Source organism: Ambystoma mexicanum, chromosome 14 (genome assembly GCF_040938575.1).
Source record: "Ambystoma mexicanum isolate Mex_15411 chromosome 14, UKY_AmexF1_1, whole genome shotgun sequence".
NCBI lineage: Eukaryota > Metazoa > Chordata > Amphibia > Caudata > Ambystomatidae > Ambystoma > Ambystoma mexicanum.
Window position 1 is genome coordinate 595,623,115 of NC_090940.1, and position 14,292 is coordinate 595,637,406.

At 47.2% G+C, this 14,292-nt stretch overlaps 1 protein-coding gene across 2 annotated transcripts in view; it reads left to right on the forward strand.

The window, feature by feature from the left end:
• The window catches only part of ZC3H14 (zinc finger CCCH-type containing 14), a 437,675-nt gene that overhangs the window by 60,470 nt on the left and 362,913 nt on the right, over positions 1-14,292 (forward strand). For both annotated transcript variants that reach the window (XM_069637953.1, XM_069637954.1), the window contains exon 4: positions 5,462-5,502. In XM_069637953.1, the coding sequence (XP_069494054.1) occupies positions 5,462-5,502 (41 nt within the window). The remainder of the gene's footprint in view (positions 1-5,461; positions 5,503-14,292) is intronic.

Sequence of the window (14,292 nt, forward strand, 5' to 3'; positions counted from 1 at the left end):
GTCCATTGGCGTACGAGAAAAATCAACGGTATGAGGAGTATATACAACAAAGTTTTGAATACCTTATGCCTTGAACATATTTGACCAAAGCTTGTACATATACACTAAGACGTTTCATCATGTACCTGGACTAAATATTTTGCCAGTTATGGAATATATTGGTGCATGGCAGGATATTCCACATGAGATTAGATTGTGTTGCATGTGTGCTAAGTCTTTGGAAACCAGTAGACCCATTCTGACTTCATGTGAAAATGCAACTGTCTTCTATTATAAGTGATATGAGCGTTTCTTTTGCACATCACCAAATAGTATTGTAAGGGACTAGTTTTGGTCCACAATTTTGGTGGAAAAATTTAATTTTGATTACTGCAACACCTATGCATATCTGAGAAAGCATACTTGGCATATTATTTATTTATTTATTTAATTTATTTTATTAATAATGTGTTACAGTTTATTTTAAACTCTACACATAAAAAAAAATATTCTAAACATTAATTGTTAATAAAATTGCTCCTACACAAATATAAAGTTGATCCTACGAAAATATAAAGATCACCAAACCTCTAATAGAGTCAGTATCATAGTATCAGACAGGTTCATATATATATGTTCAGAGTTCTTTCAATTACCAACCAGACCAAGGCATATTATCAGACACAAGGCACTGAGTTGGCTTGAACAACTAAAAAAGTATATAGGTAGCACCTGTGATTACAGTAGGCATGGCTGTTGACTCTTGGTATTAATGGACACAGTGATAAGAATGGGAATGGAATTTGTATACATTAATTTTAATAATGCAATCTCAAAGGTATTTGTGTATGAAATACTTGATGATTTCATTTAATGACTTGATATGGAAAGTGCTTTGCTGATCTTTTTACTGGATGATGATTTTATATGTAAAGTGTTATGTTGTTTTTTTTAAATGATCTTGTGTATTTAGTATTGTGAGTTTTATGCAATATTAGCCATAATAATTAAATCATTCTTTTTTTAAGTTAGTCCGTTGCCTCTGTGTTCACTACTCCTAGTTGCTTCTTCCTCGTCTCAGTACTGTCAGATGAAACATTTGAGAAAATTAAGGCAGAGGTTTTGCAAAGGCTCGGGGAGGGTAAGGTTGCTCTTCAATAGGGGAAAGGAGGATACTATGTCTCTCCTGTGGGCACCCCACTGCCAATCCCTGAGGACCCTCTGTTAGGGAGATTTATAATGTGTATGCGTCATCCCCTCTCCTAGTTAGACCCCCAGCACTTTTTGCTGGACCTCTGGACATTTTCACTTCTATACTGAATGTGCGGAACCTTTGTCCACTCATTCATTCTTATGGGCTCTGTATTTTGGAACTCTGTTCTGTGTTTTACCTTTTACTATGGAGTCTTCTTTGCTCCATATCTCTTTTAAGGCATATGTGTTTTACTTTTGCAGCACACAGCTCTTTAGGGGCAGTGTTGCTGGGAACCCTTCGGGTTCTCCTTTGAGATTCTTTCTTTATCCTTACTTTCTTTTGTTCTTAAGGATAGAGCGATACTCAGTATCTCTCCTAAAGCTTTATATTCTGTGAGATTGGCACACACCGCCTTATGTGAAGTGCCAAGGGGTTACTTATCCCATCTGCTCCTGTGACATTTTAGTCACATAGATCATGTCTACTGCCCAAACTAGAAAGTTGTCTATCAACTACTGTGCTACTTCTTGCCTCAGACTGTGTTCACGGTCTCAGTTAGGCACAATAGGGTCCCCTAAGTACTAACTTGGTGGCTCCTTTCGTTTTTTGCCATTTCTAGCGTGGTTGTTCTTTGTTAGCCCTTCTTCTACCTTTCTGGGAGGGGGAGATCTGTGTGAGTGTTTTGTCTTTGGCAGGAACTCTTGGGTGTCTCCGCCTAGGCTCCAGTGTGTCTGGGCAGGCAGGAAGCGGGGGAGGAGTTATTCACTTCACTGCTCTTTGTCTGCCTGCGTACCTGACTGGACCCAGCCCCTGCTCGGGGTCTGGCTGTCCTGAAGGGACAGCCACCCGCCCCTTTCTGTAAACTGCTGAGAGAGATTGCAGAGGAGCGTGCGCTGAAACTGAATAAAAGTTGAGGTTCCTGAGGTGAAAGGCAAGGCTGCCACTGGAAGCTGAAGTAACCGAAGAAGAAGATGACCAGAGACACCTGCAGACCCTTTGCAACATTGTGAAGCGACCACTGCTCTCCTGACCCCGTTTCTATGTGACAGAGGAACTCCGAAGAGGACTCCTCCTTCGCTTTGACTGGTGGAAACGAGTCCCAAGATGAACTCCAATCTGAGCCATCTCCTGAGGTGCTGTGCCTCTCCAGAGCTGCAGACTGCAAATACCAGGAGACCTCCAACCCAATTGAAGAGCATCATCTTAGGCCGAATCTGTCTTTTCTGAGCTCCAGGTGAACTTCCAGAGATGTAATCGGACTCATCCAGGTCCCCTCACAGAGTGCTGGACTCCGGGAATCGAAGAAGATTGTCTGGGCAAATCGTGTCCTTTGTTGCTGCTGCATAAAACACGCCAAAACCGCAGACTGACCAGAAGAGCTGATGAAATCCATGCCAGAGGGCCTCCATCAAGACTGCTGCTGAGAGATCCTGTCCATTGTCCTGCCTTTTGTCACCAGACCAAGGAAACCAGAGGTCTGGACCAGTGCTGCCACATCGAGGAGAATCCAACCACAAACATTTCTTCAAACCTAAGGTACTGTGGGGAGAAAAGGTATTGCTTATCTTAATTCGAGAAGTTGCACCAAAGCATTTGAGTGCACGTAGAGGTGTCCAGGGTGCCCCCTCTTACATATGACCCAAGCTGCTGCTTGTGTCCCTTTTGTGAGTACTTTAACAGAGCCTCCAACATTGTGTTAATCGTCCAGCATCTTTAAGACTAGAGACTAGACAGTATCCACCGAAACCTTTGCTGTACTGTTGCTTCACAAGACTTTGAGCCCTCTACAAACTACCTTTTAGCTAGGGTTGTGAATTGGACCTTAAAGGCCTAAGTCTGTGAGAAAGCTGCCCCTAGAACCTTAAGCTTTGCTACCGTTTGACTAACCAACTGTTTTCCTTCCAAAAAGATGTCATCTTATGTGGTTTTGCTAACTAAATGTAATTACTGTATCTCTTCTGTCTTACGCGAGTGCGCAGTAGTACTGATAATATAGTAGAACTGTCATTTGTGTCAAACGCTGTAACATTTGTAACCGCAAGAAACTACAAACTAAGCAGTGGCCTTGTGTCCATCATTATCGAAGGATTGGAAGGCAGGGTCAAGTTTAGAGATGCGGAAAGAGGATCCAACGAGAAGCTTGGTTTTCTTGTCATTGAGGCAGTGCCTGTGTGAGGCCATCCATATTTTGATGGTGTCACAGATGGCATCCGCTTTTTGGGAGTCTTGGGCGTAGTGACCCATGAGGGGGATGAGAATCCGCATGTCGTCCGCATAGTTCGTTTACAAGAATTTCGATGGTCTAAGAGAGGTCTGGTATATATATTGTACAGTGTTGAAGAGATGCAGTATCTTTGCGGGATTCCACAAGTAGTTGGTGTGGGAGTGATGGAGGCCTCGACGGAGAGGCCCCTCGAGTTTTTATTGACAATGTAGGAAGCAATCCATTGAGTGCCTTTAGGGGAGAAGTGTGCAGCTGTGGTGAGTTGTTGGCTTAAGGTCTGGTAGTCAATGAGGTCGAAGGCGGCAGATAAGTCTAAGAACATGATAAGCCCAGGATTGCCGGTATTCTTGGCCGTCTTGAGCTGTTTTTTTAGGTCGAGGAGAGCTATTTCTGTACCGTCTTTAGGGCGGAAGCCTGATTGGCGTGGGCTGAGGATATGGTGGGTTTCCATGAATTCTTGGATTTGTAGGTAGGCTGCTATGTCGAAAAGTTTGAGGAGGAAGGGGACTGTGGTTATGTGGCAGTTATTGGTTGGGATGCCAGTGTCCATAGAGTGTTATTTTAGCAATGGGTTAACCCAGGCTTCTTTGAGTGAGGTTGGGATGGAACAGTTGGTAAAAGAGGCATTGATGATGGCTGCATTGAGTGGGACTAAAGGTTCAGAGCATTCCTTTTCCAGAGAAGGCAGAGAGATGTCGCCTTTGCAGTGTGTGTTTAAGCCCTTTGATTAATTGTTTAATCACTTTTGATAATGGAAGCCAGATCGTGATCAGAGATGTACGATTGCTGTTTGTTGCTGTTTGAATTGCTTCAGTACCAGCTTACACCCCCTCTAAAGAGTATAGCCTGCCGTTGGCCCACGTTACAAAAAGTGGCACAAGAGGTATACCTGTTTTGGCCGTGCCTGTTTCACCTTTATGATTGGTATCACTCCTGGTTATCTATTAGTGTAGGGTTGAGTAGGCACTTTTAGCCACTACACTTCCATTTACTCCGGCCTAGCAGTAGTCATTTTGTCACACATTGCTTACCTGCAACCTGAAATCTTGTTACCTTTAACAGCATGTAAAGCTTATATAATCTAATCTAACAAAATAATAAAAGGCCAGATGTATGTTTGTCTAATGCAGTAGCTTTGCATGTTGTCACTGCTAGAGGGAGCTTTTGCCTTAGCACATGCAGTGGTTGAACTCGCATAGCTTTGCGGTTGTCACCGCTAGAGGGAGCTGTTGCCTTAGCATATACAGTGGACGAATTTGCATAGCTTCGCCTGTTTTCACCGCTAGAGGGGGATGTTGACTTGGGATATATAATGGTCCTACTGTGTCAATGAAAACCTGCATGTTGGCACTTGTACACAGGCCTCTACACTAGTTTTCGTAACAACATGTCTGGGCATCCCATTATTTAAAGTAATAGTGTAACCCTATATTCTTGTCTCCCCGCTTCCCTGCTACTGCTTGACCACTGTAGCCATCTGACCGAAGGGAGCTTAAGGAAACCATCTGCCTAGGTTTAGGAAGCTACTCCCGCACCTGTAACGTGAGCATGAGGGGCTCCTCCCTACTACTCTTGAATTCTAATCCTAGAACATTGCTAGAACATAAAGAAATCAATGAAGCTTATGTTAGAACTAATCCGATGTTACAGGCAAACCTATATTTTGTTTTAATCCTCCTCTCTCCCTGAAATCAGAACCAAGGAAACTGTTAATTCCCAGTGCGCCCAGAACAGTGAGCATTGTTCCTGCCTTTCCATGCTTATAGTATTCATGTGAAAATATACAGGTTCTGCTGCGAGTGCAGTTCCTGTCTTAATTTAAACTTACAGCTTTCTAGAAGGTATTTTCTGTGCTTATTGTTTCTTTTCTGCAGGATGGTTGGGGAGGCAAGATTTGGGGGAATGAAGCAAAATGGCAGATAATCCAACATCAAGCCATCAAGATGCCCTCTTTGTCTAGGTTCTGTTTTCTTTAGCGTCTCCGCTTTTGTCAAGTTCCTGTGGCACCATCTATTCAACACAGCATGGACCTAGTGTAATGCTTTCCGTTTTCTGTTCTGCAGGCTGCATGGGGTGCTGGAGAAGCTCCGCTCAGCTACTTCTGGTGAGTATATGATGGCAGTTGCCAAGAACATTTACTCTTCACCACTCAAGAGCAGCACAGTCGTGTACAGTGTTCTCATATGCTTTTGAAGTGTACATTTTCTTTTATTTTGACCAGTATATTCTTGTTTGTGTTTAAAAAAAAAAGGGGCATTTGCAAGTTTCTCTTTACATTGTTTAGGCATTACAATACACTTAACACTCTATCTTTAACGGCTCACTCAGCTTTTATCCGTGAGTTCCTGTCTGATCGAGCACCTGATGTATTGTGCCTGACAGAAACCTGGCTTTCTGAAGCCTTGTCCTATATACTTAACGTTGCTCTTCTGCCCGGTAACAGCATTAGTCACCTAGATAGGCAAGCACTTCACCCCACAGAGGTTGCGGGGTGTTGGGTTCCCATTATTGTTAAGTCCTCTCTGGTTTTTACTTATCCCTATATCACATGCTATTAAGATGGAAGGCCTTCTGGTACACGTAACCATTTCAGGCACCCATGCTCCATCTTTTAATTGTGTATCACCCACTTGGATTTTTGTGGACCTGTTTCTGGATTTTATTACTGCCCTCCAACTGAAGTATCCCAAACTATTTGTACTGGGGGACTTTAATATTAGGCTTAATAGTCCTCTGGCCTTGCTTGGTTTTCTGAATCCATGGCTGAATTTGGGTTGAACCAGCTTGTCTCAGAGCCCACTCATATAGATGGTGGTATCCTTGATCTAATAGTTACAGCTGATCCTAACATTCAAACTGAACCCCACTAATTCAGTGATCTGGTCAGATCATCATCATCTTATATCATTTTGTATATTGGATACCATAAGTCCTTTGACACCCTGTCCAGTTGCTACCCTGTGCCCTAACTGGCGGGGGGCAGACTGGAATGTGATTGTTGCGGATGTGAGCAGCCGCCGTTAGCCGTGCTCAGTCTGCAGGTTTAATCCCTGCCTGGCCCATGTGGGCCTCCAGTGAGTGTTTTCTGGGTGCTTGGTTGGAAAAATTGTTATTTGCGGGCCTGCGCTCCGAGCGCTGTTCTCCCTCCTCCCCTCCTCCCCCTGCAGCCACTTCCTGGTCCTCCCTCCCTCCCGCCTACCTGCCCGCCCACACCCCCCCCCCCTACTGCTCCCCCTCCTATTGGGTGCTTTCTGGTATTAATCTGACCCCCTTGGGCAGCCCCCTGGCTAAGGGCCCCTTAGGCAAAGGGCGGCTCCCTCCTGTGCGGCTCCCGGTGTGTCTGCAGGTGTCCACAGGGGACGCCAGGCGCCATTCCGCCGCTCCATCTGTGAGCTCCACCTGCTCCCCCAGCCCACCCCACCCTTACCTGTTCACTTCCTCGCAGGGTGTCTACACTTCTTTGTGCTCTGATTTTGTGATAAACTAGGGTTTTTCTCCCCCCCGCAGGATTTTCAAACTTAGGTGGCCTCTCCACGGTGTACCTGATACGCATTACTGTGTTCACTGTGTTCTGATTTTGTGGTAAACTAGGGTTGCCGCTCTCTTCCTGTCCGCTTGCACTTGTCTTGTCTTCCCCCCCACTCCCTCCTATTCCATGGTGCTCTCCATCTCACCGATCTTTTCTAACTGCTTCTCCATTGACTATCCTGCTCTCCTCACCAAAGCTGGTAGGAAAAAGTTTAAAAAGGACATCCTGGTCTCCAACCCAGGCCTCCCTATCGCTGACACCTACGCTAGTTCCTCCTCCAAGGAAACTCTCACTGACATCCTCTTTTTCGTGCCTTCACCTGAACTATGGACCCTTCATATGGCCTCTGTGCTCTCTCCTTTCTCCTCTTCTCCCATTAATGGTGGCACCCGTTGGGATGTCCTCTTGGCCTCCTTCCACTCCTCTAAGTCCATCATTAATGTCTACGCTAATGGGACCGTCTTGGTCCAAGGCCTTCAGGCCAACCTTCAAGAGGCTTCCCGCGCCTCATCAATTTCCTTTCCTCTCCTGCTGTGCCCCCTCCTCTGTCCTTGTCTACCTTGCCTCTACCCTCCCTCCCTACCCCCTCTCGTGCTTGTTCTTCACCTCTGCAGGGCGTTCCTCTGATCTGTACCCCTCCTCGGAAGTCCTTCAAAGATGGCAACCTTCTCCACATTGCCACTCTTAACTCTCGCTCTGCCGTCAAACATTCCTCTGATATCTGTCGCCTTCTTGAGGAACTTGACCTTGACGTACTCTGTCTCACTGAGACATGGTTCACGGCCAGTTCTGTCACCAGCTTTGACACACTACTACCTGACGGTTACAAGATCCTCTCCGTGCCCAGGCCCAACCGTGCTGGGGGGGGGTGTGGCCCTTATCTTCCCTGAGTGGATTCCTGCCACTGTTACTCCCACGCAGATCTACTCCTCTTTTGAATGTCTTGTCTGCCGACTATCTCTCTCTCCTAGCCATTCCCTTACCGTGGCTACTATCTATCGGCCACCTGGTCAAATTTCCTCCTTCCTCTCCGAGTGGGCGGACCTCTCCTCCTCACTTCTGTCCTCAACCACTCAACTCCTCTTTCTTGGAGACTTCAACATCCACCTGGATGCCTCCTGTCCCCCCTCTGGACTCTTTCGCGACCTCTGCGACTCGCTCTCACTCTCTATTCTCCCGTCTGGGCCGACTCATTCTGCAGGGCACACTCTTGATGCCATGATCTCCTCTGACCTTCCCCTCTCTTTCCCTCTCTCCACTCCTCTCTCCTGGAGTGATCACTTTCTCCTCTCCTCCCACCTCACCCTCCCTACCTCACAGGCAAAGCCACCCCTATCACTGCCACCTTCCTTCTCGGCCATCCGACCCATGAAGCGCGTGTCAGTTGAGGCTTTCGCTGCCACCTTCTCGCCCCCTCCCCCCCTTCGGCTGACTCCCACCCTGACACAGCCCTCTCCGCTCTCCACTCTGCTATATCTGATACTCTTGATATCCTTGCCCATGTCATGAGAATCCGCCTGAAGCCCACAGCCAAATGTAACTCCTGGTATGACTCGGATCTCGTCACCCTCAAACGCAAGTGCAGGGTGGCAGAGAGGAAATGGCGTGCTTCATGTTCATCCTCTGACAAACTGGCCTGTCGCCTGCTCCAAAGGCAATACCGGCTCTCCGTTCTCACCAAGAAGAGAGCCCTTATCCAAGTCCGCATCTCTGCGGCATCTAACAATTCGGCCGAACTCTTTAAAATCTGCAAGGAGCTGGCCAACCCTGCAGCAGTCTCTACCTCTCCTGTCCCCTCCCAGGCCCTCTGCACGGCACTGGCCTCTCACTTCATTTCAAAAACTCAGGACATCTTGTCCTCACTCTCCTCCTATCACCTCCCCCCTCTATTCTCTTCCCTTCCTCTGGCCCTTCTGCAGCCACCCCTCCTCTCTCCTTCTCTGCCTTTCCCCTTTTTTCTGCTGACGAGGTTTCAAGACAAATCCGATTTATGAAAGTCTCGTCAAAACAGGTCCACCCCTGTTCCTCCAAGACTATCAAGGACCACATCGACTCCTTGGCTCCTGCCCTTGCTGACTTCTGCAATCACTCCTTCGCCTCTGGAGTCTTCCCATCCCATCCCATCTCAAGCACTCCCTTGTGCACCCCCTTCTTAAGAAACCCTCTTCCGATCCTTCCTGCCCAGCTAACTATCGCCCAATCTCTATCACTCCCTTCCTGGGCAAGCTCCTGGAGAAACTGGCCATCTCACAACTTAATCTCCATGCTGAATCTGTTGGTAGTCTTCATGACCATCAGTCTGGCTTCAGAGCTGCCAGAAGCACGGAAACTGCTCTCCTGAACATCCGTGAGGACCTGCTCTCGAACCTTGACTCTAACATTCCATGTGTTCTCATTTTGCTTGATCTCTCTTCTGCCTTTGTTACTGTCAACCATACCATCCTGCTCAACCGTCTCCATGATAACCTGGGTATCACTGGTCAACAACTGGCATGGCTGCCCTCTTTCCTCTCCAATCGACCCTCCCAGGTCCAACTGGGGTCTTTCCTCTCTGACATCTTTTTCTCTACCTGTGGTGTCCCCCAGGGATCTAACCTCTCTCCCTGGCTGTTCAACCAGTATCTGGCACTTCTCGCCTACCGCATCGCCGCTCTCTGCCCCAACTTTCAGTGCTATGCGGATGATACCCAGCTCATTTTTTCAGGCTACCCTCGGCCTCCTCTTCTCCTTCCCTCATCTCTGACTGTCTTTCTGCTATCCAGGAATGGTGTGCCGCCAACGACCTCTGCCTTAATGCCAGTAAGACTGAGATTCTACTCATCGGCACACCCACTCCCTCCTTCCCTGCAGCTCTCTGGCCGGCCTCTCTGGGCCCTCTTCCTGCTCCTACCTGCAAGGCAAAAAACCTTGGGGTCCTCTTCGACTCCACACTATCCTTCTCTCCTCACATATCCGACGTCTCTAAGAAGTCACACTACCAGCTACACCTCCTCAGAGGTATCCTTCCTTTCCTCTCCTTCCCCCAGAAGCTCACTGTCTTTAGAGCCTTGGTTCTCTCGAAGCTGGACTACTGTAACAGCCTCTATCTAAATCTGCCCGCCTCTACTCTCTGCCCTTTGAAACTCATCCAGAACAGGACTGTGAGACTTGTCCTTGGCCTCAAGCCCAGGGACCGTATCTCTCCAGGACTGAAATCACTGCACTGGCTCCCAGTGACTGCGAGGATCAAGTTCAAAACCCTCTGCATTGTCCACAAGGCCGTCTGGGGCCTTGGGCCAAAATACCTTCAACTCTCTCTTCCTAAATATCTTCCTTCTCGAGCTCTTCGCTCATCCGCCTCCAACTCCCTCAGGGTCAGCCGCTTCTCCAAACGACGAGTTGGGGGCAGATCTCTCTCAGCTGCAGGGGCCTCCCTTTGGAACAGCCTTCCTGCCTCCCTGAAACTGCAGGAGAACCATCTCCGGTTCAGGAAGTACCTCAAAACCTTCCTCTTTGCCTCCGCTTTCTCTCCCCTGCTAATACTACTGAAACTGCACTGAATCTGCAACTGGGCCACTCACCGTTCTCGGTCCTTGGCCCAGCCACTCTCCCCTGCACTGCCTCCCTGGCAACCCCTGCACTACGGGACTGTGTCTGTATCCCTACAGCCCCCCTTCCCAGTACTTGTCTGCACTTACTTCGCACTTGCCACCAGCTATCCCTTGTTATTTATCCTGTATGCTGTATGCTAATAACCGTGTTCTGCACTTTCCCCTCTCCCTTTCCCCCTTGCACTTTTCCCTTCCCCTCTACCCTTTGCACTTGCGCGATCTGAATGACACCTGGCCTAGTAGGATCGTTGTCTGTCTCCCCTTGTTCCCCCCCCCTGCCTCGTCGCGCCTTGAAACACTTGTGTATAGGCACGTTACAAATGCCATATCATATCATAACCATTTCTGACAAGTACAAATCTGCCCTCACGCCTGACCGCCCTTCTTGTCCCAGACTCTCTGACAAGTAGCAGGCTTAGTTGCTCCCCTTGAGCTTATTCACCCATGTAAATGCCCCTCCACGCCTTGGTTCTCAGCAGGGCTGAAAGCGGCCCGCCTCGAGCTGAGAGAGGTGCGGCGTAAGTGGCACCGGGCTTATGGCTCGTCAGAGAACATCTGCTTTTAGAAACTCACTTATAGTTATCATATAGCTATTAAATTGGCAAAGAAACTTTTATTTACGGGAAGAGTTCTGTCGGCCCTTAACCAGTCGAAAGAGTTGTTCTCTGTTAAATATTTTACCTCTACAGCCCAAGTAAACCCAAGGTTGCTGCCTCTCAAATCCTTTGTGATTCCCTGGCAGAACATTGTTACTAAGGTTACGGCTATTTGTGACCAGATTCACATGAAATCTTCTAAAAATACATTTCTGGGTAAGGCAGATACAGCACCATTGCACACGTGGCCTTACTTTCCTGAGTTCTCCGTACTGGAGGTTCTCAATGCTATCAACAAACTGAAATCTGCAGCCCCAACCGACCCCTTTTTGGTCACAGTTCTGAAGAAAATCCTCCCTGAGGTAATCACTTGGATAACAACCATTGTAAATGGCTTCTTTCAGTATGGTGCTAATCCCCCAGAGCTTAAACAAGCCATTTCCCTCCCACTTAAAAAGAAAAACCCTCACTGGATCCTGTGGTTCTTGCTAACTATCAGTTTATCTCACTCCGTCCTTTTTCAATGGAGCTGCGCGAATCCCTGGTGGCCACCTCTTCCTTCTTCTTTTATTGAGCACTCGAATGGTCTTGATCCTTTCCAGTTAGGCGTCAGCCTGGGATGGGGTACTGAAAGTGTCCTGTTGTCATTAATGGATGCTCTGACCATGCTGTCAGACCAGGGTGGAGTGGGAACCCTGATACTGCTTGACCTTTCTACAGCTTTTGACACTTTTGATTCAGTTGTCTCACCTAGCCACAGCATGCTCTCGGGAACCATCCTAACTTGGTTTTCCTTTTTCTTGTCAGCTCGCTGTCAGTCACTCTCTTTTCCTCCTCTTAATTCAGTATCTCTTCTGTGGTGTCCCCAACATTCCGCCTTGTCCCCCTTTCTTTTTAATATATACGTTCAGCTGCTGTTTGCTCTCATCAGCTCTCGCGGCTTCAGGTGCTACGCCTATGTGGACTTCACCCAGATTTTGGTTTGACTAGATCTTGACCAATCTGAGGTGTCGTTGGGATTGTGCGAGTGCCTGTCAGCCCTTAATGTCTGGGTGGATAGCAACTGGCATAAGCTGAATGGGGACAAGACAGAGGTGCTGCTGGTGGGCTCTCCTTCTAGGGCGTCTCTCTGGACCCCTATTTCTGGCCTTCTGTTCTGGGGGATCCCCCCTCCCCGGTGCCGTCAGTTAAGAACCTTGGCGTCTGTCTATCGTCTACTCCATGGCTTTGCAGTGTAATGTGTGTAAGATGGGCTCTTACTCACTGAAGTTACTTTGTAAGATACTACCCTTCTTGTCGGTGGCCCTACGCCCCCAGGTGGTCGCCTAGCTGATTAGCAGTCGTATTGACTACTGCAACGCCCTCTACCTGGCTAAATCGAAGGGTCTCATTCAGCAGCTCCAGCATCTGCACAACATGGTGGCAAGCGTCGCCAATGGTTCTCCATATTAGCCCATATCAGTACGGGGATCCATGCTCTTCATTGGCTTCCGGCGGCAGAGCGGATCAAATTTAAGGCCCTCTGTCTGGTCCATCGGGCCTACTACCATCTTGGTGCTAACTTTGTGCAGGACCAATTCATGCCATACACCCCGGGCTGGACCCTTCACCCCGGGGCGGCTAACTTGGTGATTAGCCTAAAATTCCAGTGGGTCCGGTTGGTCTGCCGTGCTTTCTCTGTTTTGGTGGATACATTCTGGAATGAGCTGCCTACAGCAATGCTAATTTGAAGAATCATCTTCAATTTCGTCACTCTTTAAAAAAATTCTATTCTGGAGCAGTACGGTATTGCTGTCCGCTGGAGTATCCTAGCGCCAAGATCCCCCTGTGGTGTATATGCTCTTCATAAATTTAGATTAGATAACTTTTTTTTAACTAACCCTTATGTTGTTTAACCCATGGGCTTATATAACCCACCTCGGGACCCTCTAAAATATTAATTGCTAGGAGATTTCAAATGGGGTTCCTGGACTTGTCTAAGAAGCAACATTTAAAAGTATAAAACACAACCACACATACATAAACGTCAAAATGTCTCTTCATGGAAGACTAAGCACTCGTTCTGCAAGTCTCTATGGAATGAATAATATCTGAAAGTTAAAAAGAAAGAGGAATGCTATACAAACAAAAAAAACAGGACATTGGACATGCTTCTTGCAATTGTGCATTTTACAATCTATTTTTTCTTTTTAAAAATGGAAAACCAATGCAAAGGAACTTTTACTCACATTTGTGTGAGGGCGCAAATCCTAAACTGTACCTCCTAGTGAGAGGCCCAGAACTTTTTATTTTCTTTCGGACTGCATAAGTCCCCATTCATGGCATAATCTGGGATGTCTTTCTGTGATGTGCTCTTGTCTCCGTTAGGGTGACCCAGTGGCCCCCTTTGGGTCACCCGTCATTTGCCCCATTTCACATTCACACTACCATTGTGAGATTTAGCACTAATTTGGTGGAAACATCCCTAATGCTATGGGCTAGTAGTCACAAACTCTCACAAAAGACATGAAGAGAATCCTCCCAACAAACACTGTCCCAAAGAGCGCGGTGAGGAATCTCTGCTGCTCCATCTTTCCAAGACCAGTCTAACGGCAAAGCTCGGTCAGTGTTTGCGGACACTGAACTTCTCAAGGGACCACGGGGAACCAACAAATACTTTCTCCTTTCCGCAAACCTGATGGCCACAGTTGGGTTGCAAACCTCAAGGGTCGCCTATTTCCAGAGAGTGCATTGCTGCTAGTCCCAGCATGGATCTGAAATTGAGAGCCAGGTGTACGGAACACTCCCCTTCTATCTAGGCTGTTTTAATTACTCTGCTAAGTTCTGTTGCCCTAGACTTCAGTTACTCTCTACACAGAATTGGCCGACATGATTGGAATTTTCCTTGAAAGAAATTGGCTTATTGTTTTAGGGGCAAGGACAATTTACACAATAGTAGCAGTCACTCTTTGTCTGGTTCTGGATGTCGTCATAAATACATTCAGTGGAAGATCCTTTACTGAAAGAAAACGAGGCGCTCCAAACATTTCTCACAGTGGATTGAAAGGGATTAATTTTATTTAAGATTAATATTATTGTAAAGTACACAAGTTCTTTGATCATCATCTCAAATAATTCATTCTGAAGTGCAGACAAGAGAGAGTTCTTCAAAAAGGCTGGAACATGGTGGTATGACGACG